This window comes from Nerophis ophidion, linkage group LG10 (assembly GCF_033978795.1).
Source record: "Nerophis ophidion isolate RoL-2023_Sa linkage group LG10, RoL_Noph_v1.0, whole genome shotgun sequence".
Classification (NCBI taxonomy): Eukaryota; Metazoa; Chordata; class Actinopteri; order Syngnathiformes; family Syngnathidae; genus Nerophis; species Nerophis ophidion.
In genome coordinates this window covers 12,940,242-12,961,139 of record NC_084620.1, presented here as the reverse complement: position 1 = coordinate 12,961,139, position 20,898 = coordinate 12,940,242, and the positions used below count along the sequence as shown (strand labels likewise).

The following is a 20,898-nucleotide window of genomic DNA, read 5'->3' as shown; positions in this document are numbered from 1 at the left end:
CCGCCATCAGTGTATGAATGTGTGTGTGAATGGGCGAATGTGGAAATACTGTCAAAGCGCTTTGGGCTCCTTAAAAGGGGTAGAAAAGCGCTATACAAGTACAACCCATTTACCATTGAAAATGTCTGGACATCCTTGATGTATAATTCATTCCCCTGGCCGTGTTTTGCATTGCATCACTGAGCTGCTGGCCCATCAAAATGAACCAACAAGTCCCTCTCTGTCTCGCTCTCTCTCTGTCTCTTTCGCTCTCAGAGGTGTTTGCAGTGGTTGACCTGTATGGTCAGTGTGTTCAGGTGTCCATCACTAGCTCCTCAGGCCCGCTGGACAATAGTCTGTGTACCAGCAACATCACAGAAAAGAGCTTCCCTATACACTCTCCAGGTAGACACATACAAATCACAGGTTTTTCTTATATGCTCACTAACCTCTCTTACGTGTGTTTATGCAGTAGCAGGAGTAGCTCACCGCCTCCACAATAAACATGGTAAGAACGTGGTGCTTTTGGGTGAGGGGTGCCAGGCTGTCAGAGCAGGGGGTTACGCCCACGGCATCGTGTTTAGCGCCAAAGAGCTAAAAGTGGACGAGATTTTTGAGGTACTAAAATAATCAGCCCTGTCATCGCATTTCATGTTTTTTTTCCCTCTCCTGACGTTATTTGTTTTTGCTGTGTCAGGTGAGGGTCGACGAGGTGGACGATCAGTGGTGCGGTTCGCTGCACGTCGGCCTGACCACGCTACCGCCCCCCGAGCTGCCGTCATGTCCGCTCTCTGGCTTCTCCCCCTCCCTCCCACAGCTTCGCACCAAGGTCACCTGGCTGCTTTGCGGCTTGGAAGTCCGTCGTAACGGTGTGCTGCAACGCCAGAACTACGGCTGCTCGTTGGACCGGCTGACGGTGAAATATTTATTTTTGCATATTGTTTAGCACATGGGTTTCCAAATTGTAGCTTGGGGGAAATTTTTGGACTACAGTACAACATATCCTAAAAACAAGATACGTTTATAATGAACGAGATACACAGTATTGGTAAATACTACACTGATATTACATCTGACACAAAATCCAGTTCTGTCAAAAATAGCTTTGCGTATCTTTTAATCGGATTGAAAGCCTATCCGGAATAATGCTTCATGTAAACACGCCACTTGTAATAAATTTGATCCAGTCACACGTTCTGATGTAAATTTCATTCCGATTGAGACGGGTGGTTTATGCCGATAGTCGTTCGGATTGTAGCGCATGAAAACACATCTCCCGAAAGTTGGGATGAAATTATCCTTACTGCGCACGTCTTTGACGTCTGCTATACTTTGGTGGTGGAAGGGGGACTAAACGAAATAGTTTCAGCATGAAGCGATTGCTGTTGTCTCCCCCCATTCAACATGTACAGAAGTAGCGTCATATATATTGTTGAGTTTGTTTCTCTGAAAATGAGACTAGCAAAAACAAAAGTAGTGAACAGAAGGAAAAATTATTGTGACCGTGTCGAACAAGCAGAAATGCGCAAAGCCCTATTTGTCTACAGCAAAAGTCACTGATTTTTCAGCACCTGCAGTGAGCGTGAGCGAACTTGGTCAAAAGATGGCGCCATCATGCAAGCAAATACCCATCTTTCCGTTTATGGTATGGTGTTGCGCATGTCAAAGTAAAGTATTCCGATTTATGGTGTGGTGCATGAAAATGCACGTCATGTTCAGATCCTTTTTTTCAGGGTCCATGTACACAGGAATATTGTCATCCGTATTATGATCAGATTAAATAAATCCAGCCCATGTCGACATGGCTACTGATGTGGTTTTAGCATCTATAATGCACAAAAAATTAAAAGTGGCCCCTGTAAATGTTCTGTCATCACACACACAGTATAACACCAAACATTTAAAACATTACCTGTGTGTGAGCATGTTGGGGATTTCTTTTTAGGTTGGTAATCGTGTCGGTGTCAAGAGGTGCAGCGATGACACAATGCACATCTTCATTGATGGCGAGGACATGGGGCCTGCTGCCACTGCAGTAGCCAAGGTACTCACAGACAAAAGCAAAATGTGCTTTTCATTAAATAAACATGTTTCTGCTTTTGCAGAACGTGTATGCGGTCTTGGACCTGTATGGGCGGATAACGGCGGTGTCCATCGTCAGCTCCACCCTGATTGAAGACGTGGACAGCGTTAAGGCGGTATCTCTCTCCTCAGAAAGCTGTAGTGAAGGAGAGGATGACAGCACGCCCGTCAGAGAGGTACAGGATGCGGCTTGGCCTTTTGACCTTCTCCAAACATCTTATAGAGGAATTCCCACTTTGACTCTTGCTTCCTACAGACTGCGGGTGAGCCATGCGTGCTGGTGCCTACCGCAGTGACCTTCCTGGAGAACCATGGCAAAAACATCCAGCTATCCAACCAGAACCTGACAGCCGCCAGAGTGTCGAGCTACAATCAGGGCCTATTAGTGACTGCTCAGCCTCTGGCCCAGCATCAACTATTCCAGGTGGCTCCCACGCTCCATTAAGAATATGTTTGGAGCTTTTCACCTCAGGTGTCATAAGGCTCTTTTTTGCTCTGCAGTTTAAGATCGACCGCCTCAATCCGTCATGGACGTCGTCGCTGTCATTAGGGGTAATCGGTCACTCACCAGATCGCCTCAACTTCCCCTCCACGGCATGCTGCCTGAAGCGCTCTACTTGGCTGCTGCAGAGAGACTCCATCTTCCACAACTCCCTTAAAGTAGGAGCTCAGGATCACTCTAACTCAGTACTACTCAATTATTTTCTGTTATGAAAAGAAAAAAGAAGAAAACATTTCACACACCCCACTCTCGACCGTGATTAGAAAGTTTCATTTGTCTATGATATTGTTCTAAGTACATTTCTGCATAGCATTGTATTCATATTAATCTGTAACAGAAATGATTTATATTGCATGAATTTGTCTTGAAACTAAAAGTTTTCACACCCCACTATTTGATAACTGCTCTAACTTTACAAGAATGTGCTGCAAGCATGCAAATAGACAGATTTTGTACCTTTGAATACCCTTTTCCCGTAAGTGGGTTATGGCATTTATGTGGTCAAATTTTACAATTGAGAACTACCTGACTTGTCAATAATCACAGGCTTATTTTACCTCCTCAACTTGGGGTCTTTCAATAATTTTTCCTTATATTGTGCGTTCTTGTTGTACCGTAACTGTTATTTTGTGTAAGCATAAATGTCAACTTGCATATTAATTAGATCAGTCCATCAAATTTTAATGAAAACAACAGGACACCAAATATCATCAACATTAGATAAGCAGACAAGATATGTAGATGGTCAATAATAGTTCATTCACTACAAATTATAGTGTCATTGATATTATTTTCTATCTTTGACTTTTCTGACAAAATGTTTTTTTTTTTTTACATTATTCTATGAATTCAGCATGCAGTTTTGATTCCAGTCATTTTATTCTGGGAGGATGGAAAGTTCTGGTGGGCTAGATGTGACCCAGAGACCATTAGTTGATTGCCGTAAAGACGTTTTTTATTATTCTCTGTGATTACTTAATTCGTTCAGAGGGCGCTCCGCTCCCCTTTGCAAACGCTTTCTCCTCGGTTCATCAGTACCAACAAAAGTGACTAATGTAACACAACTGATTACTTCCAGCTCCAATAACGCTTCCTTTCTTTCTTTAATCACCATTGTTCGCACACAATGAAGCAAGCTAACAATCTGAATAGTCACCAAGAGTTGTTTTAGAAAGACATCACGCACTGAACCCTGACAAAGAGCTATAAAAGTTGTGGTCTTTAAAGTGTGTCTTGCTTTTATTGGCCCAGAGCACTATGTAAAAAATAAAATTAAACCACTAAAATGGGAAAACAGAGCAAAACATTTTTACTAAAAACTAAGACCGCAAAGTTTTTTGTTTTAGTCGTTTTACACAATATAAAAAGTTATATACTCACAAAATGTCTATAAAGGTGGTTGATTTGTGACTTGTTTGGCTTGGACATTTCACCAAACTACCTTTCCTCTTCAGATTTGCGAGAACTACGGCCCTAACCTGGACACGTGTCCTGAGGGCACGGTGTTGGGTCTGCTGGTGGACGCCAATAGTTGTCTCCACCTCTATGTAAACGGTATGGACCAGGGGTTGGCAGCGCAGGACATTCCTTCCCCCTGCTACCCCTTCATCGACCTCTACGGCCAATGTGAACAGGTACGCTTGCTCGATGACACAATTGAAGCCTTTTTTTTTTAGCACCATTTTAATCGGGAATGTTTTTTGTCATCTGTTTAGGTGACCATTGTGACAAACAACGTGCCAGCTGTGGGCGGAGATGGTGGCGACACCCGCTGTCAGGGTGATATGGAGAAGGCGGACATGGTTGACGGTAAAGGCGGCCACTTTGTCCTATTTTTATTTCAATGTCCGCTCCCTTTGTTTGACTTAGTTGTGTCCGCGCAGGCATCAAAGAGAGTGTGTGCTGGACGCCTCCTCCTGACGTCAACCCCAACAAGTCGTGCGAGTACCAGGCCCTGTGCGCCCGCTTTAAGGACCTGCTCACTCTACCAGGTGACCTTCACAAATGTCTATTATTATTACAGGCATGTGATTTTTCCGTTCTTTTTTTTTAATCTCGGGGGGAAAAAAAGTGTCAACCAATCAACCACCGTGTAATATAATATTACGCCGTTGTTGATTGGTCCATATGTTCCTTGTGACCAATCAGGACATCTGTTATGAATGATGACGTCATTACCGCCATTTTCCAAATGTAAACGATGTCGGTTCTCGAGAGAAAGGACGCTTTACGAGTAAAAGAAATTGATAAACATGTCAAAAATAAGTTTCGATGGGACTGGATGAAAAGGGAAATCACTGATATTGTTGGGAAGAAGGAAGTTATGACTTTGTTCGGCAATTTTATTCGGAAAATCGATCGTCCCGGAAAAGTTATGTGCAGGTGGTGTCATGATAATATTGACTATGGATCACGAGGTTTCAAGGCTTTGGAAGTACATGCGAAACGCCAAAAACATATGAAACAACTTGAAGCAAGGAAAACGAACTTTTCACTAGCTGGTACTTTTGGATGTCAACGGAAAGTGAGCAAACCTTAAGGACTTCATCCTTTGTTTACATCGACAACTGCCGTAGACATCGAGAGGAAAGATCCACCCAAACAACCCACTTTAGTTGCAGACAGGGTAGTTAATAAATAATGAGATAAGCTAAAAAATATTTGCTTGCGAAATACGCATGTTTGTTTTAAATATTAACCAATTATTGCTTTGCGAAATATAAAGGGTTTTTTCTAAAAATAAAAAGCCACCTGAAAATATATTATGAAAATACAGAAATTCAAAGAGTTGCATTATTGATTCCAGTTAACAATTTATTTGAAATAAATTTGCATATAATACTAGAGACAGAAGTTGGCAGTGAAATCTAAAAAAGAAGCTACAAAAGCAGGGACCAAAAGGAAAATGCACGCTGCTCAGAAATTTGCAAGGAAAGCTCATGTTAGGGCTCTCTGAGCAAGTAAATGTGTGAAGTGAACTGAAGTAATGTGGTAATACTGTAAATAAACTGTAGATAATAACACTGATCAATGTGACACCTGTGGATGTGAAATGAACACAAGATGTAAATATTAGTGACTAAATACTGTTGGGACTGAACCATATACAGTGATTCATTAGGATAATTGGGGTACGTTTGTTCTATTAATGATGTTTTCATGTCTTTAAACACTAAAATATTTGCTTCAAATGGTGCTTTCTTTACTTTTAGCATGTTAAATTGGTGAAAAACCAGGAGCTTCGGGGGGCGTTGCCCCCCTTGTCCCCGCACCAGGGCACGGCCCTGGACCTGGCTGGGGGCCTTCGTCCCCCAGACCTCCGGAAATGTTTTCAGTCTTTTTCATTGTGGTCAAATCACATGCCTGTTATTAGCACAGCAAATCAAAATGACTGATAATTGTCCTCATTTGGTCCCTCGCTGCACCGCAGATGGTTACTTCAATGAAGATGCAAAGTACAACCAGTGCTACTGCGAGTCCTGCCACAAGCTGCGGGGGGATGAGGCGTATTACAAGAGAGGGGAGCCCCCCCGCGACTACGCTCTGCCTTTCGGATGGTGCTGCTTCGCCCTCAGGTAAGAGGATCAAAGCTGTGTTTTTTTTCTCTTTTTTTTTATCAGTTTACTCATGAATGTGTTTTAGGATCAAGCCCCACTGTGAGGTCTCTACTGCACTGAAGAAGTGGCACATTGCTTACCACGGCACCAGCGTAGGAGCTCTGCGCCGCACACTGGACCACAGCAAGTTGCTGCCTGGTAGGACCTCCACATTTTATACTTGTGCCTCGAAGTAGACCCAGAATACATTTGTGCATCAATGCCACACAGGAACGTCGTCCATCTTCTCTGTGTCTCCGGTGAAAGCAGAGGGTCTTGACGGCTACGCTGATCCAGAGGAGAACATTGTCCCTGGCAGGGAGATGGCCAGAGTGCGTCTGTCGCCCACCATGCGCTACTCGGGCTTAGAGAATTTTGCTCCCAAAGTGCAGTAAGTCTTCATTTGCTGTCCTTAACGCTCCAACTTGCAGTTGCTGATAATGTCTCCCTGGCAGATTTCGGGACCCGCGCTCTCACCGCTGCCACCAGGCCCAGGTGGGCTTCCAGGTGTGCGTGCGCCCGGGCTCTTACAAGGCGGGCCCGCAAACATTGGGCCACAGCGAGCCTCTGGACCCCCGATTCAGCAACTCTGAGATTGAGTGGATGACAAAAGAGCAGGGTGGAACACTCCTCTACGGCCTGCTTGTGCGGGTCGAGTGACACCTCCCACTTTTGATAGAAGTGACAAATCCAAGCCCTGCCTTGAGCAACAGACTCCTCTGGGATCCAGCTGGTCCTTATGATTGTCCACAGGATTATTTTACTGCTTTCAAAGAAGAACAGACACTGCCTGCACTTTATGTTTCGGATACTCGTGGGCAATTTTTAATCCCGTTTAACAGCAACATGACACACTTACTAGTTTTCTGAAGGTTTTTTTCATTTGCGTTTTATTTTGGGAGCACTGTCCAAAGTCCCGTGCCAAGCTGAATGTTGGTTTGGATTATGACTGAATTGTAATTATGTTTTCACACTTGAATTAGATACTTTGATGACTTTAACCTGTATTGTTTACACATGTAACATAAATTATAGTTGTGTTTGCGTGCGGTCCAGAGTGTGTCTCTGTTTTCTCGTCCAAAAATAATCTTAAAAAGTGTGTTGAGAGTTCTTCGCCACTTTTTAGGCCACTTTCACAACCTCCTAGATCATTTGTCAGAACTACAATGTTTACTACACCCTTACTTCAAGAATAAAAATGTCTTCATGCTCTCCGTGTTAGCATCCAAACAGAAAACTGATGAGACGTCAATGCTGGCGTTTAAATGTCAAATGTTTTTAATAAGTGCTCTGTGGGTTCCCTTCTTGAAACCATGGTTCATTGACAACAAAAGTGTCAAATTATTCAGAGGAACCAGTGTATGATTGTAACAGCTTGTTTGTTTTCATTCTCAACCAGCTATGTTCTGCGACACCCTGATGCTTCTTAAGGCACTTTTGATGAGTCAAACTCAAAACTGACTAAAGATGCTCAACAATCTTCTACGAGCAGCTGGGATATGAGGAAACTTCCAATCAAAAATGTGAAACATATAAGAGGTCAATTATGGCCGAGTGCTGCTTTGTAAAATTTTATTTTTTGCCCCCCTTTTTTTTTGTGTAAGTTGAATTGTACATAAATATATTCCTGATTTATAAAAAAAAATAAACTGACAGTATGCACAGAAAGTTTTGTTTGTTTTGGCCATAAAAAGGTCAAACAAAAGACCTTTAAGAACATGCTTATTTTCTGTCAAACTTTATTTAGAGTAAAAAACAAAGTCATCTGACATTTTCCTATTGCAGTAGTTGCACAATCACACCTTTAGTCAAAATGCTGTTGATTTCTTACTTATTAAGGCCAATAGTGTGTTTTTCTTGGTAGCTTTTCCCAGAAAATTATAGCTGCTGTGGAGGGCAGCTCTGTCCCGCCATTTAAGATCAGACAGCAAGCATGAAGCAGCAAAGTCAAGACTTCTACAACTCTAAACAAACAAAAAGCAAAACAATGAAAAGAAGTAGTTGTAATGAAGTAGAACACCTGCTAGCATACAGTACATCCCCGGCTTGCATAGTCTGTTTCATCAACCTGTCGTCTGCTGTTAAAAGACTTTATGCAACAAATTGGACTTTATAATTCGACCCTGAGGGTTTTTTTCTCCTAAAATCTACAGTTGTGATCATTTTGGATAAATCTCATTTGCCTAATGACTCAAGTTACTACTAAAACAAAAACGCAATTTACTCAGCTAACCTAGCATCACCTAGCATGGCGGGAGTAGTCGCTAAGCATCATGGGAAATTGCAGGCGCCATAAAACAATGTTTTTTAAACTGTACTCTTGAGTGCTTGAGCAAGAGCTTCAGTCATAAGGTGAGACATTCTAAAACTATTTCAAGTGGTCAGTTTAAATCAAGGTTTGATTTAAGAACTATTAAATGAACATTTGTCGATGACATTTTAATGCGATATTGGCAAATCCGAAATGTGTCAAAATTAACCTCAAATCTAATATTTCATTAAAAAAAAAAAGATTGCCACATTGCTGCACGACTACTTTGAATCATGACCTTTGCTACAAATGATAACTTAAACACACGCTTTAAAAATGAGTATATAAAAAAAGTTTGTTTCTTTTGCTGGCAACCAGTTGAGGTGGGCGAATCAATCCAATAGTTGACATTATCGATATCAAAGCATGAGCGGTACTAGCATATTTTTTGCTTCCCTTCTAAATGTACTCACGAATATCTGTATGCTTTTGTTTTTGTTTTTTGCGTTGCTTAAATACAATAAAGTAGTCGGCCTATTGCAGTTTTCACTTTTCTTTTTTATTTAGCACTCTTGCCTTGTTCAAACAAGTGTATGTATTAAAGGGAATAATTGTAATATTTTGATGAAATTATATTAATAATATTAGAACAATTATATTAAAAATTATGACAATTAGGTTTATGTTTTAATGGTTTGCCTTGAATATTTGTCCAGGGTTTTATTCGCATTAAAATCATGATCAACAAATTAGAGGCTAAAATCACAAACTCATTCAATGATCATAAAAAAATGCTAAGTAAAAATTAGTTAGTAATAGTAGTTAATATCGGCACCTCTATTTACCTGGTGTTGGGTTAATATCTAAATGTGTGGTATCGCCCACCTCTAAGCAGCCTCTGAGTGCATGTTGCCAAAAATATCAAGCCGTAAATGAGAAGCTCTTAGAATAAAAGACTATGTCAGTCCAAGTTTGGTTCAGCTTCATACAAACACACACACCTTCAAATACACCACCAAAAAACAAATCCGTCACGGTTGAAAAAAATAGCAAAAATTCTTTGTACACAAACAGTAACCACTGCCTATCGTTTTGCCAGACTCTGAAGAACATTGTTCATCCGCAAACATAAAGTTGCTACAGTGGGTGCTTTTTACAAAAACAGCAGATCACAGTACTCCAAATATAATGGCTCCTTATTTTTTTCTCAAGAATATATAAACAGAACATGAGATCAGTGCAGCACTTCCCCTCATCATGAGTCCTTTTTTTTAAGAAAACTACAGTGGTCGATTTGCCTAAAAATAATTTTCACAAGCGTACACACACACACACACACACACACACACACACACACACACACACACACCCACGCATGCATGCTGCCAAGAACAGGAACAGAATAAGCAGTGAGTTGAGATTGGCAGCCTGTGCAAGACGAAAAAAAAAACCTTTTAGAAATGGACCAGCAACGGTTAGGCCAGCTAAGAGGCATAGCGGGACGTTAAAGAGAGTGCGACATTCTTGTTCTCTCTCAGGGCGTAAAGAAGGAAGAGAAAAGAACCGATCTCCCAGAATGCACTGCGGCAAGGTTCAGGAGAAAGAAAGGTGAGCAGCAATTAGATGTCTGTTGTCTCAGTGGATTTACTTTCAGAACTTCTTGGGACCCCAGGCGGACGTCTGCTTGGGGGCTATGCCTGTCCCAAACGTGGGAAAGTCCTCTGCGCTTGTCATGTCAGGAGCCTGCAATGAGCCACAGACGCCACGGTGATCTCAACAGAGCGCAGCCTGTCAGCTGCGGCTCGGCCTTACCTTGTTCCCTGCGGCGTTCCAGGGGGCGTCGCGCACCACAAAGCCTTTTGTCGCACCACCATTGCCATCGTCCACTCCGCCCTTACCTCCCCCGAAGCGTGACGGAGGCTTCATGTATGATGCCAATGTCTCAGTTTCCGTCATGCTGAGAATCTAAAAGCGTTGGAGAGGAGACGACGCATCAGCCATATTGACTTCCTGTCAAAGTACAACTTCTCTCACATATTCTTCCTCAAGATTGAGCAGGTGGTCTATAGCGCCATCCACCGTCTCGGGAAGCCCCGTCACAGTTACTTTGTCAGGCTCGTCAGAGTTTGGTGGGGGGAAGCGGATATCCACCTGCCAACACGACAGAAGGTTATAAAAACAGGTCAAACCGGGCGTTATGACCATCATGGCTCACCTTGAACTCTTCCATCAGTTTGCGTATGGCTTTACCACGGGCGCCAATAATGCGGGCGTGAGTCCTCGGGTCCAAGTGCACATCTTGGCTCACCATCTCCTGAAGCTCGGCCACCAGCTGCCTAATTGCCTGACATGCCTCTTCCACCTTCCCCTCGTACCCCGAGATGACGATCAGGTCCTGAGAGACAAACCCCATGAAGCAAAAATGAGGAAGTGCTTACAGGTAAAGTTTAAGCAGAAAGCGTTACACACCTGCTGTTCGTCTCCTTTGTCGGGGAACTGGATGTTGACGTCGTGCTCTTTTCGGATTTGGGATATGACCGCCCCCTTGCGTCCGATGATTTTAGGATGGAACTTTGGATCTACAGACATGGTTAACTTGAAGCCCCGCAGTATCTGTGAAGAGATTCCTACAGTTAACACAAGTGGAGGTATGTCAGGTGTGTTTGAGGACAAAAATGTGCCTTCACCCTCTCCTCCTGTTCCGCCTGGAGTTCTTTCACTCTCTCCAGCACACCCTGCTTAGCTCGCTGCACATTGGCGATCAGGCCCGTCACCTTGATGACATCTAGCTGCTTCTCTGGTTGTGGTACCCAGATGTTCACCTGCACATAGCAACACACAAAAATGCAGAAGCAAGTAAAGGGCACGAAAGAGCCTCAAATAATTTGCTAACCTCATACTCCTCCATCATCTTTCGGATTCCGCTGCCCTTCTGCCCGATAATGTAGCGATGAAACTCATAAGAGGCCTCCACGTCCTCTGTGACGGGCACCAAGGCCTGAGGGAGAAAACGTGATTAAAAAAGAGCCGGGAGGGAATTTTATTGAAACAAACAAAAAATATTCTAAACAAACATGAGAACCTACTAGCAGAGCAACTTTGGCCAGCTCACACTTCTCGGCTCGACCTGAAATCATGATCATGTCGCACTTACGGGGCACAAACTCAACCTCCGGAGGGACGTCACCATTCTCCTGTGGTGAACCCTCAAGACCTTGGCAGGAAAACACAGATTTGTCTGTGATGTCAGCTCTCAAAGGTTAAAGCGTCATATAATCAACAACAGTCGCTGGCATTAACAACGACCTGCAAGCGCGTCTTCTCTCTCAGGGAACTTGATCTGGACCTCGTGCTCACGGGTGAGATGCTGAATGCGACTGCCCTTGGGCCCCATAATGGCGCGGTGGTAGCGCTGAGGGATCGCCACCTCCACACTCACCTGGGACTCCTACACAGGGGAGGAACAGAACACAACCACACAACAACAACAACAACATGGTTAATCACTGGCGTATCATTTACCAGACAGGTGTTAAACTCCCGTACCATTAATTCTACCCGCAAGGCAAATTTTAGCAACCCCAACTTCAGCAACACTGTTCGATATATCTCATATATACAGATATACCTTATCAACTACAATTATAATTTGAAGCCGCAATGTTTTTATTAAGCTGCATTGCACTAATCATTCTTACTAAGGGTGTCATGTTAGCACCAAATGTTTGTCAGAGAGAGAAAGGAATGAGAACGTTCAGAGAAGAAATAAAGAAATACTCAGTGAAGAAAACACAGCACTAAGACAGGAGATGAAGATGCTGGTAGAGAAGAATGTAACGTTGCCCCAACGGTTGAATGCCAAACAGAAAGATAACACACATTGGGACAACAGTAGTGTTGTGGAGAACATTAAAAAGGAGATAGCAGCATTGCACCAATAGTTAAATGGCAAGTAACAAGATAACACTGATCTGGAGAACTACAGTGTTATGGAGAACTTCAAAAAGGAGATGGCAGCATTGCGCCAACAATTGAATGCCAGACAAGATACTATCGATCTGAGGAATATCAGTGTTTTGGAAAGCATTAAAAAGGGTTAGGGGAAAATGCTTGCTACTCAGACGCATGCTCAGACTTACCAAGTCTTCCGGATTCTGCAAAAGACTTCCGAAGATTGCCCTTGTCTACCAGCGGATAAAGTTGAATATCTTCCAACGTCTGCTGTTTTTGAGTGCAACTAAAACGTTGTAGCTTTTGCCCGGGTTGTGAAAGGATGACAAGGAGGTGGCCGATCAACAATCGAACTTTTAACAATTAAATGAGCCCAAACAACACCAACAACAATCATCTCAGCGTGCATGTATTGTGTTGTATGCATGCATGTTCGAAATAAACTCAAACTCAAACAGGGCCTCTCTCCCATACTATCCCTTTTTATTTTCCTTGCACTCACCAGTAACGGCTTTCCATTTCAACTATTCAAGCAGGAACGAACGAACAGCAGCACTTCCATGGTGCTGCATTATAGTTTCCTGTGACGTTATTTCCCATAATCCTGCATGTTATTAAAATGTTTCTGTCATGGTGCCCTATACAGACGACAGAAGTAGAGATGCTCTACCTGCTCGTTTGCAAAGCAGTGAACTAAAGAGACAGTTGGGGGTCTGTATGGCCATTAAATGCCACAGGAGACGAAGAAGAGGAGTATTCTTGGATGTTAGTACTTGTTGCCAGCTGATCCGAGCAATATGTTGGATATTGTCTCGAAATCTGTCTTATAGTGAGTCGTAGAAAACCTTTAATTAATACATTGGGCCGATTTCAATTTTATAGTATGCAAGTGAAGGAGTTCAAGTACCTCGGAGTCTTGTTCACTAGTGAAGGAAGAGTGGATCGTAAGATCGACAGGCGGATCGGTACGGCATCTTCAGTAATACGGACACTGTATCGATCCGTCGTGGTTACAAAGGAGCTGAGCCGGAAGGCAAAGCTCTCTATTTACCGATCGATTTATGTTCCCATCCTCACCTATGGTCATGAGCTTTGGGTTATGACCAAAAGGACAAGATCACAGGTACAAGGGGCTGGAATGAGTTTGGAGATAGGGTGAGAAGCTCTGTCATCTGGGAGGAGCTCAAAGTAGAGCCGCTGCTCCTCCACATCGAGAGGAGCCAGATGAAGTAATTCGGGCATCTGGTCAGGATGTCACCCGAACGCCTCCCTAGGGAGGTGTTTCGAGCACATCTGACCGGTAGGAGGCCACGGGGAAGACCTATGACACGTTGGGAAGACTATGTCTCCCGACTGGCCTGGGAACAACTCGGGATCCCCTGGGAGGAGCTGGACGAAGTGGCTGGGGAGAGGGACGTCTGGGCCACCCTGCTTAGGTTGCTGATAAGTGGAAGAAGATGAATGATGGAGGGAGTATGGTTTGGTGGTTAAATGCAAGTTGGTGTCACATGAATGCGGGTCGATGTAAAAAAGTACATGCCAAGCAATGTTTTGTTTGACATGTGCAAAGAAGCAAAGTTGAATTTTTGTGCGCACAGGTCTTGCGGATATCTATTTAGTGTATGCGTGGAACTTACGCCCAAGTATGTTTGAGACGTCACAAGGAATCGAGGAGAAAACATGAATGTTTTTGTAATTGCCCGTGCGTGTTGTAAGAGTTTTCCCACCCCTTATTGTACTGTATCATAACAATACTCGTAATTGTCAAGGATGATTTGACTTCCTATATTGGAATTTCCTACCAGCTCCTCGATGATCTCTGTGATGCGTTTCTTGGCTGCCTCCACACAGTCTTTGGCTCCCTTCAGAAAAACCTTTTGGCTGTTGACCCCCGTGCGAGGAAAGCTCACTGCCACACCACCATATTCCTCAGCCAGCTCCCGCAAAACCTGACCTCTGCGGCACACAAAGTGGCGGTGATGGCGGACCTCTACGTCCATGCTGTCCTCCACTACATTGTCCTGGGGAAGAAAACATTTTTTATATTTTAAACAAAAAATATCAAGTTACATGTAATGAGACCTGTGGAGAGCATCACCAGGTTTTGCACCAGGCTCTCTAGATCCTTCTGAGCCTGACGAACTGCTTCCTCTTTCCCAACGATGGTGATGATTTCCTGCTCAATGTCATCAGGCGACGGAAAAATAATGCGGGCGCCTGTCTTGTCCCGTACGCGGCGGATATTGGCCCCGCCTCGGCCGATCAGGAACTTGTGGTACTCGGGCTTGGCCTGCAGTTCAACTGTGAAGTTGTTGACTTGCTAAAAAGGGAGAGAAAATGGTTGCACTTCTCTTTTTAAACTATTTCTCCATTGTCTCCCTTCACTTACCTTCTCCTCAGCCAGCTGCAGCAGTTGCTTTTTGGCCTTTTCCACCTCCCCAGCAGGCCCTCTGATGGTGACCTTGTCTGAGCCAGAACCCTCAGAGGGGAAGTGGATATGGACGCCACCACATTCCTCCATGACCGAGCGAACCAGGCAGCCTTTGGAACCAATCAGGGAGTTGTGAAGCTTAGCTGGGATGGTGACTTCTGCCTCTTTAATGTTGGCCTTAAGTAGGCGAGGAAGGCAAAGGAGCTGTTGTGAGAATGGGACACACACATTTGCTCTGTTCATTTGTTGACTCACCAATTCTCTCTGAATGGCAAGGATTCGTTCTCTTGCAGCATCACAGTTGCCCTTCTTGCCCGTGATAACGATCATCTCAGAGTTGCTGTTTTCTGTGGGCAGGTCGATCTTGGTGTTGGTCTCCTCACGGATCTGCCATGAATGACAACACGTCACATCCTGTACACTAAGTCACAGGCTTGCATGAGTACAGCGCTACCTTTTTGATGTTGGCGCCCCCTTTGCCGATAATGTTTTTGTGAAACTGCTTAAAGATTGGAATGGAGAGCGAAAAGCTGTTCTCTATCTGCAGAGAGCAGAAGCATGCTGTGAACAAAAACACTTCACATTCAGCGGGCTTTGCGGAGGTCATACCAGGTCAGCAATCATCTTCTGAAGAAACTTGGCACACTTCTCCACCTCGCTTTTGGGTCCTCTAAGCTGCACAATGTTGCTCTTTTGCGCTGGGTCAGGGAAGTTGATAATAACCTGGAGGTCAGAGTTTGTGAGAATTTTTTTTACAACCAAATAGAAGGAAACATTGAGGAGAGAGCAGGGTCACCTCAGGGAACTTGTCTCGAACTTCCTTGATCTTTTCTCCCTTCTGGCCAATGATTGTCCGATGGAACTTGTGCTCCACAATTAGGTCTTTGGTCCTCTCATTCTCCTGGAAGCCAGTTTGAAATGTAGTCAGATTGCTTATACTTCTCATAATCAATCATGACTAACTTGTGTTTACCATTCTTTGGACCATCTCTGTGAGTTCCCTGCGAGCCAACTGCACGCCTTTAGGATCTCCTTCAATCCGAACCAATCCGCTTCGCTCAGAGTCCTGCGGGATTCTTACTGATACCTTGTACTGCTCCTTGATCCGATTGACTAGAAAAGAGCAAGAAAATGGTTGGAAAGACAATTGCTCGTATGGCTCAGTTTATTTCCACCAATCTACCGGTACTTACTATTGGCCCCGTTCTTCCCGATGAGGTGTCTGTGAAAACGCTGATCTATGCTGATCTCAGTGTAGTCCATCCTCACAAGCTGGACACACAGGAGGACAAAACAAAACTTTAAAAGAGAAATATGACAAATGGAAGAAGACCGTAAACATTCCTCCACAAACCAGGTCCTTGATGATCTCTTGTATCTGGTCCTGAGCCAGCTCTACCTCCTCAGTCGGTCCCTCCAAGCTGATACGCTCATCTCCATCTGTAAACTCAATATGAACCTGCGCACACAGAACTAGTCAATATCTATACATCATCATTTTGGCTTCTTCTTTACCTTCCATGTTACGTTTCTCTTACCCGGGGCAGCTGCTGTGTTATCCGTCCAATGTTCTGTCCTTTCTTGCCAATGATGAATCGATGCAGCCAGGCCGGGGCCGTCACCTCCACCAGCATCACACTCTTTGCCTGCGCAACAAGGATTAAACAGAGGAAAATAAGTCTCCATTGAACAGGTGTACAAAGCATAGACTGAGATGAGTGACTTTAGGAAGAAATACTTATATCTATATACTGTATCTTCCCACCTTGGCATAGACCTGTGTAAGGGCCGGTCCCAACTTGTCAGGCTCCCCCCTGAGGATGATGGTTTCTGAGCCTGAATCTAGCGGGGGAATCTCTACCGACACCCCTGTGGCCTCCAGAATTTCCTGCAAAGTGTTCCCCTTTGGACCAATAATGTATTTATGCTGCGTCTTCTTCACCTCCACGGAAATGGTAGTTGTCTTCCTCTTCTGTTTGGCAAGAAAAGAAACAAGTTATTATTTTACTGTTGCAGCACTATCTTTGGCTTGACAATGCTTTCCTACACACCTTATCGTCATAGATAGCTCGAATGCGGCTGAGTGCCAAGGCAACGCCCTCCTTCTCCCCGGTGATGACGATCTCGTCTTTCAGCAGGCTGGGCGGGGGGACACTGATGCGTGCGCCCGTCTCCTGACTCAGCTCCTGCACTAGTCGGTTGTGTGGGCCAGCAATGAAGGGGTGGAAGACCTTTTCCAGGGAGAGGCGCTCCACTGCACGCTTGTCCTGGGGAGAGAGATTTAAATAACAGAGCGCTGTTTGTGTGTCAAAGACAGCCCAGTGACTTTCACCCATGTCTGACCTGCTCAGCTGAGATCAGAAGGATCTCATGACGGGCCTTCTCGATACCCTCCTTAGTGCCGGTGACGCGAATGTTGGCGCTGGGGTCGTCAGGGCGTGGAATAGCGATCTTGGTGGCCGTCTTCAGCTCCAGCTCCTGCAGCTTCTCGCCATTCTTCCCAATTACAAAGCGATGATGCTCTTTTGGGATGCTGATGGTGGCTGAGGCCTAAGGGCGCAGTTAACGTTAAAGTTAAAGTACCACTGGTAGTCACACACACACACGAGGTGTGGGGAAATTGCTCTCTGCCTTTGACCCATCCCCGTGTTCCACCCCCTGGGAGGTGAGGGAAGCAGTGAGCAGCAGCGGTGGCCGCGCTCTGGAATCATTTTGGTGATTTAACCCCCAATTCCAACCCTCGATGCGGAGTGCCAAGCAGGGAGGTAACGGGTCCCGTTTTTATAGTCTTTGGTATGACTCGGCCGGGGTTTTAACTCGTGACTTACAGATCTCAGGGTGGACTCTGTAGGCACTCAAAAAAGTAAGCGCTGCCACTAATAAAAGTAACAAGCTACACAATTGTTGTTTTTCTGACTTTACCTGAGTCTGCAGTCGTGCTACAATTTCCTTGCGAGCCTTCATCACAGAGTCCAGTTTTCCGGTGACCATGATGGACAGGCCCTGGTCTTTAGCCAGGGACAGCTCAATGTGGGCTCCGGTCCGCTGCATGATGTCCAAGCACACTTTAGCCTCTTCACCCTCCCCAAACTGGCTGTTGTCCTTGTAGCGGCGCTCCTCAAGTGGCACATGAAACACCTGGAGACATCGCAGATCAGTAGAGCATGACGAGTGTCAAGATGCATTAATTGGCAAACTGACCTGGGTGATGACAGAAGCTTTGATCGGTCTAATCTTGCCCCCCCAGGCAGGGGCTACCTCCCCAGCCTTCTCCCCCGGTGCGCCCTTCTCTGGCAGTGGCGGGAAGGCCTCCAAGTAAGTGGGGATGTAAGCTTCATCCTCCGGGACACAGCCTGCTCCACAAAGGTGAGAAAATCTGATTAAATTCAAAGATACTTATATGGTTTATGGCTTGAGTTCAGGAAGTGTTTTTTTAAGAAATTATGTGAAAATATTACCCATCATCTCCTGGTCCTTCAGGCCACTGCGGTGCTCCGCAAAGCTCTCGGGGGTCAAAACTGCCACAGAGCTCATGGTTCAAGACTTATTCCGCTATTCCACTGAGTCAACAGAAAGAGGTTAAAAAAGAAAGAACAGATGACGCACATTTTTTTAAGAATGTCTTACCACAGTTTTGCACAACATGCTACACCTGAGACCCTCCAATTAACCCTTGACAGACTCATGAGGTCCAAAGTGCCTCAGGGACACACTCAAACACACACTGTGTCTCAGTGTGCAACATTCCTAGTGACGCACAGTCATAAACTCGCTGAATGCGCAACCCTACTGGCTGTTTGCAACATTGATTTTCTGTCTAAAATGTTCCAGAAAGATGACTTTCTTCTGAAACGCTGTTTTATGCTTGCCAGAGCATTCACTTTCCTCACGACTGCAAGGCCAAATGTAAACTACCGGTAAGTACAGTGCAGACAAACACTTCTTGCAGGCTAGTTACTTTATTAACATATTATCAAAGAGTCTTACCTGCAAAGGTCGATTGCCAGAGAGTCCGTCCAGTTAGCAGCTACCGTAGGCGTTTCAGTGTGAGTCTGTTTTTAGCTCCTGGTTGCATAGTCGATTTCCATAATTAAAAAACAGTCTGTTAGCAAACACGCACACCTACACCATGCTCCACACTTCTATGTAAGCTTTCAAGGTGTCAAGAAGTGAAGTTTACTGTTACACAGTTTACTACAACACTACTACACAAGCAACTGCCATACAATTATTGTTATATGTACGTTTGTATTTATACATCGTATGCTAAGACCAGTTTTCACACTATTCCAGTGTAGTACCTGTAATAGCCTATTTGTGTTTTTCCTGTTTGGCCAATTCACTATGCGCTGCAGTTTTAATTATCTAACACATGCTTAAAGGCCTACTGAAACCCACTACTACCGACCACGCAGTCTGAAAGTTTATATATCAATGATGAAATCTTAACATTGCAACACATGCCAATACAGCCGGTTTAGTTTCCTAAATTACAATTTTAAATTTCCCGCGGAGTTTCTTGTTAAAAACGTGGCGGAATGATGACGCGTATGATGACGCGTGTTTGTGACGTCTCGGGTTGTAGCGGACATATTAGCCAAGCACCACACACGGCTAAAAGTTGTCTCTTTTCATCGCATAATTACACAGTAATTTGAACATATGTGTTGCTAAATCTTTTGCAATTTGTTCAATTAATAATGGAGACTATAAAGAATAATGCTGTTGGTGGAAAGCGGTGGATTGCCGCTGCCTTTAGCACCGAAACACAGCCGGTGTTTGTTTGTTGTGAAGCTTTAACACAGAGCGGTCAAGCAAACATGTTTCTCTACGTCAACCAGCAAGTTTTTGGATGGGGAAATTGTGATATTAAGTCGGCTCTTACCGGAGAGTTCAGTGGATTATACGACCTCATCCTGCAGCTCAAAAAGGCAGCATGTGATCTTGGCTCCCCGGCTTCTCTCAGAGACACTGCGTTCATCGCAGCCCTCCGACTTCCAGGTATGACTTTACAATCTCACTAAAACACTATTAAAACAATAAGCAGGTGAGGGATCTTCCAGAATTATCCTAGTAAATGTGTCTAATTACATCTGAAACGCTCACACTGCCGCCGCCTGCAGCCGTCGCCTTTTCTTTTTTTTTTTTAGTGCCTCACTCTAACTTTCCTCATCCACAAATCTTTCATCCTGGCTCAAATTAATGGGGAAATCGTCGCTTTCTCGGTCCGAATAGCTCTTGCTGCTGGAGGCTCATATTATAAACAATGTGAGGATGTGAGGAGCCCTACATCCAGTGACGTCACGCGCACATCGTCTGCTACTTCCGGAAAAGGCAAGGCTTTTTTATTAGCGACCAAAAGTTGCGAACTTTATCGTCGATGTTCTCTACTAAATCCTTTCAGCAAAAAAACGGCAATATCGCGAAATGATCAAGTATGACACATAGAATGGACCTGCTATCCCCGTTTAAATAAGAAAATCTCATTTCAGTAGGCCTTTAATTATGCCTCCTGCGCTATAACGTGAATTTGTGATAGTGATGGTTCTGTGGGATGCATTGACCAACTAAGATAACAATGTCTTTCTAAACTGGGGGACGATGGAGAGACGACATAATCCAGCCCTGAGGCGCATCACAAACCGGTCGACTGCGTTAAACTCGGGTTCTCCTCCACGTTCTTGGACGGAATAAATTCACCTCTGCTAGCAATCGCGACCGCAACATAGGTGGTTGTATGTTTTGAAATAAAATTTAAATAAACCCCACATAACGGGGGCAGACGTCATGATTAGCCGCCCGTGCTCTCTGATAATCGGCTAAAACAAACAAGCCAAGCGCACTAGCGACGTACAGAGCGCTAACCTTGCTAACCCCGGCTCTCTTTTGTGGGCAAACAGACCAAGCTACGCACAGACGTGAAGCTTCTCAAACGTTATTGTCATTTAAATATAATTATTAATCATAAAAATGGAACGGCATCATACCTTTACAGAGAAAAATCTAGCAGAGGGTGTGCGTTTGACAGGTGATGGTGTAAACACAGATGTGATTGGTCTAGCAGCATTTTCCCTGCCGGCGGAGGGATACACTCAGATGCGCTTCG

At 44.4% G+C, this 20,898-nt stretch overlaps 2 protein-coding genes across 2 annotated transcripts in view; one reads left to right on the top strand and one right to left on the bottom strand.

The window, feature by feature from the left end:
* The window catches only part of neurl4 (neuralized E3 ubiquitin protein ligase 4), a 16,201-nt gene extending 8,828 nt beyond the window's left edge, over positions 1 to 7,373 (top strand). Inside the window, exons 16-29 of the mRNA XM_061912446.1 lie at positions 256 to 384; positions 452 to 597; positions 677 to 895; positions 1,925 to 2,023; positions 2,085 to 2,237; positions 2,318 to 2,485; positions 2,563 to 2,721; positions 4,018 to 4,197; positions 4,279 to 4,372; positions 4,447 to 4,554; positions 5,994 to 6,138; positions 6,206 to 6,318; positions 6,391 to 6,550; positions 6,615 to 7,373. Of these exons, the coding sequence (XP_061768430.1) occupies positions 256 to 384; positions 452 to 597; positions 677 to 895; positions 1,925 to 2,023; positions 2,085 to 2,237; positions 2,318 to 2,485; positions 2,563 to 2,721; positions 4,018 to 4,197; positions 4,279 to 4,372; positions 4,447 to 4,554; positions 5,994 to 6,138; positions 6,206 to 6,318; positions 6,391 to 6,550; positions 6,615 to 6,819 (2,078 nt within the window). The 3' untranslated portion in view covers positions 6,820 to 7,373. The remainder of the gene's footprint in view (positions 1 to 255; positions 385 to 451; positions 598 to 676; positions 896 to 1,924; positions 2,024 to 2,084; positions 2,238 to 2,317; positions 2,486 to 2,562; positions 2,722 to 4,017; positions 4,198 to 4,278; positions 4,373 to 4,446; positions 4,555 to 5,993; positions 6,139 to 6,205; positions 6,319 to 6,390; positions 6,551 to 6,614) is intronic.
* On the bottom strand, positions 6,994 to 20,898 carry hdlbpb (high density lipoprotein binding protein b). Its single transcript, XM_061912447.1, has 28 exons — positions 20,780 to 20,898; positions 18,780 to 18,857; positions 18,251 to 18,352; positions 17,994 to 18,145; positions 17,715 to 17,930; positions 17,136 to 17,342; positions 16,844 to 17,059; positions 16,558 to 16,764; positions 16,331 to 16,438; positions 16,147 to 16,251; positions 15,986 to 16,064; positions 15,766 to 15,905; positions 15,589 to 15,693; positions 15,402 to 15,515; positions 15,247 to 15,333; positions 15,048 to 15,179; positions 14,751 to 14,969; positions 14,460 to 14,681; positions 14,164 to 14,382; positions 11,717 to 11,858; positions 11,497 to 11,624; positions 11,304 to 11,408; positions 11,098 to 11,232; positions 10,880 to 11,023; positions 10,626 to 10,805; positions 10,445 to 10,561; positions 10,223 to 10,375; positions 6,994 to 10,153 (listed from the first exon to the last, which is right to left on the bottom strand). The coding sequence occupies exons 3-28, from the start codon at positions 18,324 to 18,326 to the stop codon at positions 10,061 to 10,063; spliced, it is 3,801 nt and encodes a 1,266-aa protein (XP_061768431.1). The 5' UTR covers positions 18,327 to 18,352; positions 18,780 to 18,857; positions 20,780 to 20,898; the 3' UTR covers positions 6,994 to 10,060.

What these genes read in the sequence shown, in the direction of transcription:
- hdlbpb (XM_061912447.1), bottom strand. Translation starts at nt 18,326, where the DNA reads ATGAGCTCTGTGGCAGTTTTGACCCCCGAGAGCTTTGCGGAGCACCGC. An exon ending in GGGGCGCCAACATCAAAAAG is followed by an intron (nt 15,180 to 15,246) that starts GTAGCGCTGTAC and finishes CATTCATGGCAG; the next exon opens with ATCCGTGAGGAGACCAACAC. An exon ending in TGCAGCTGGCTGAGGAGAAG is followed by an intron (nt 14,682 to 14,750) that starts GTAAGTGAAGGG and finishes CTCCCTTTTTAG; the next exon opens with CAAGTCAACAACTTCACAGT.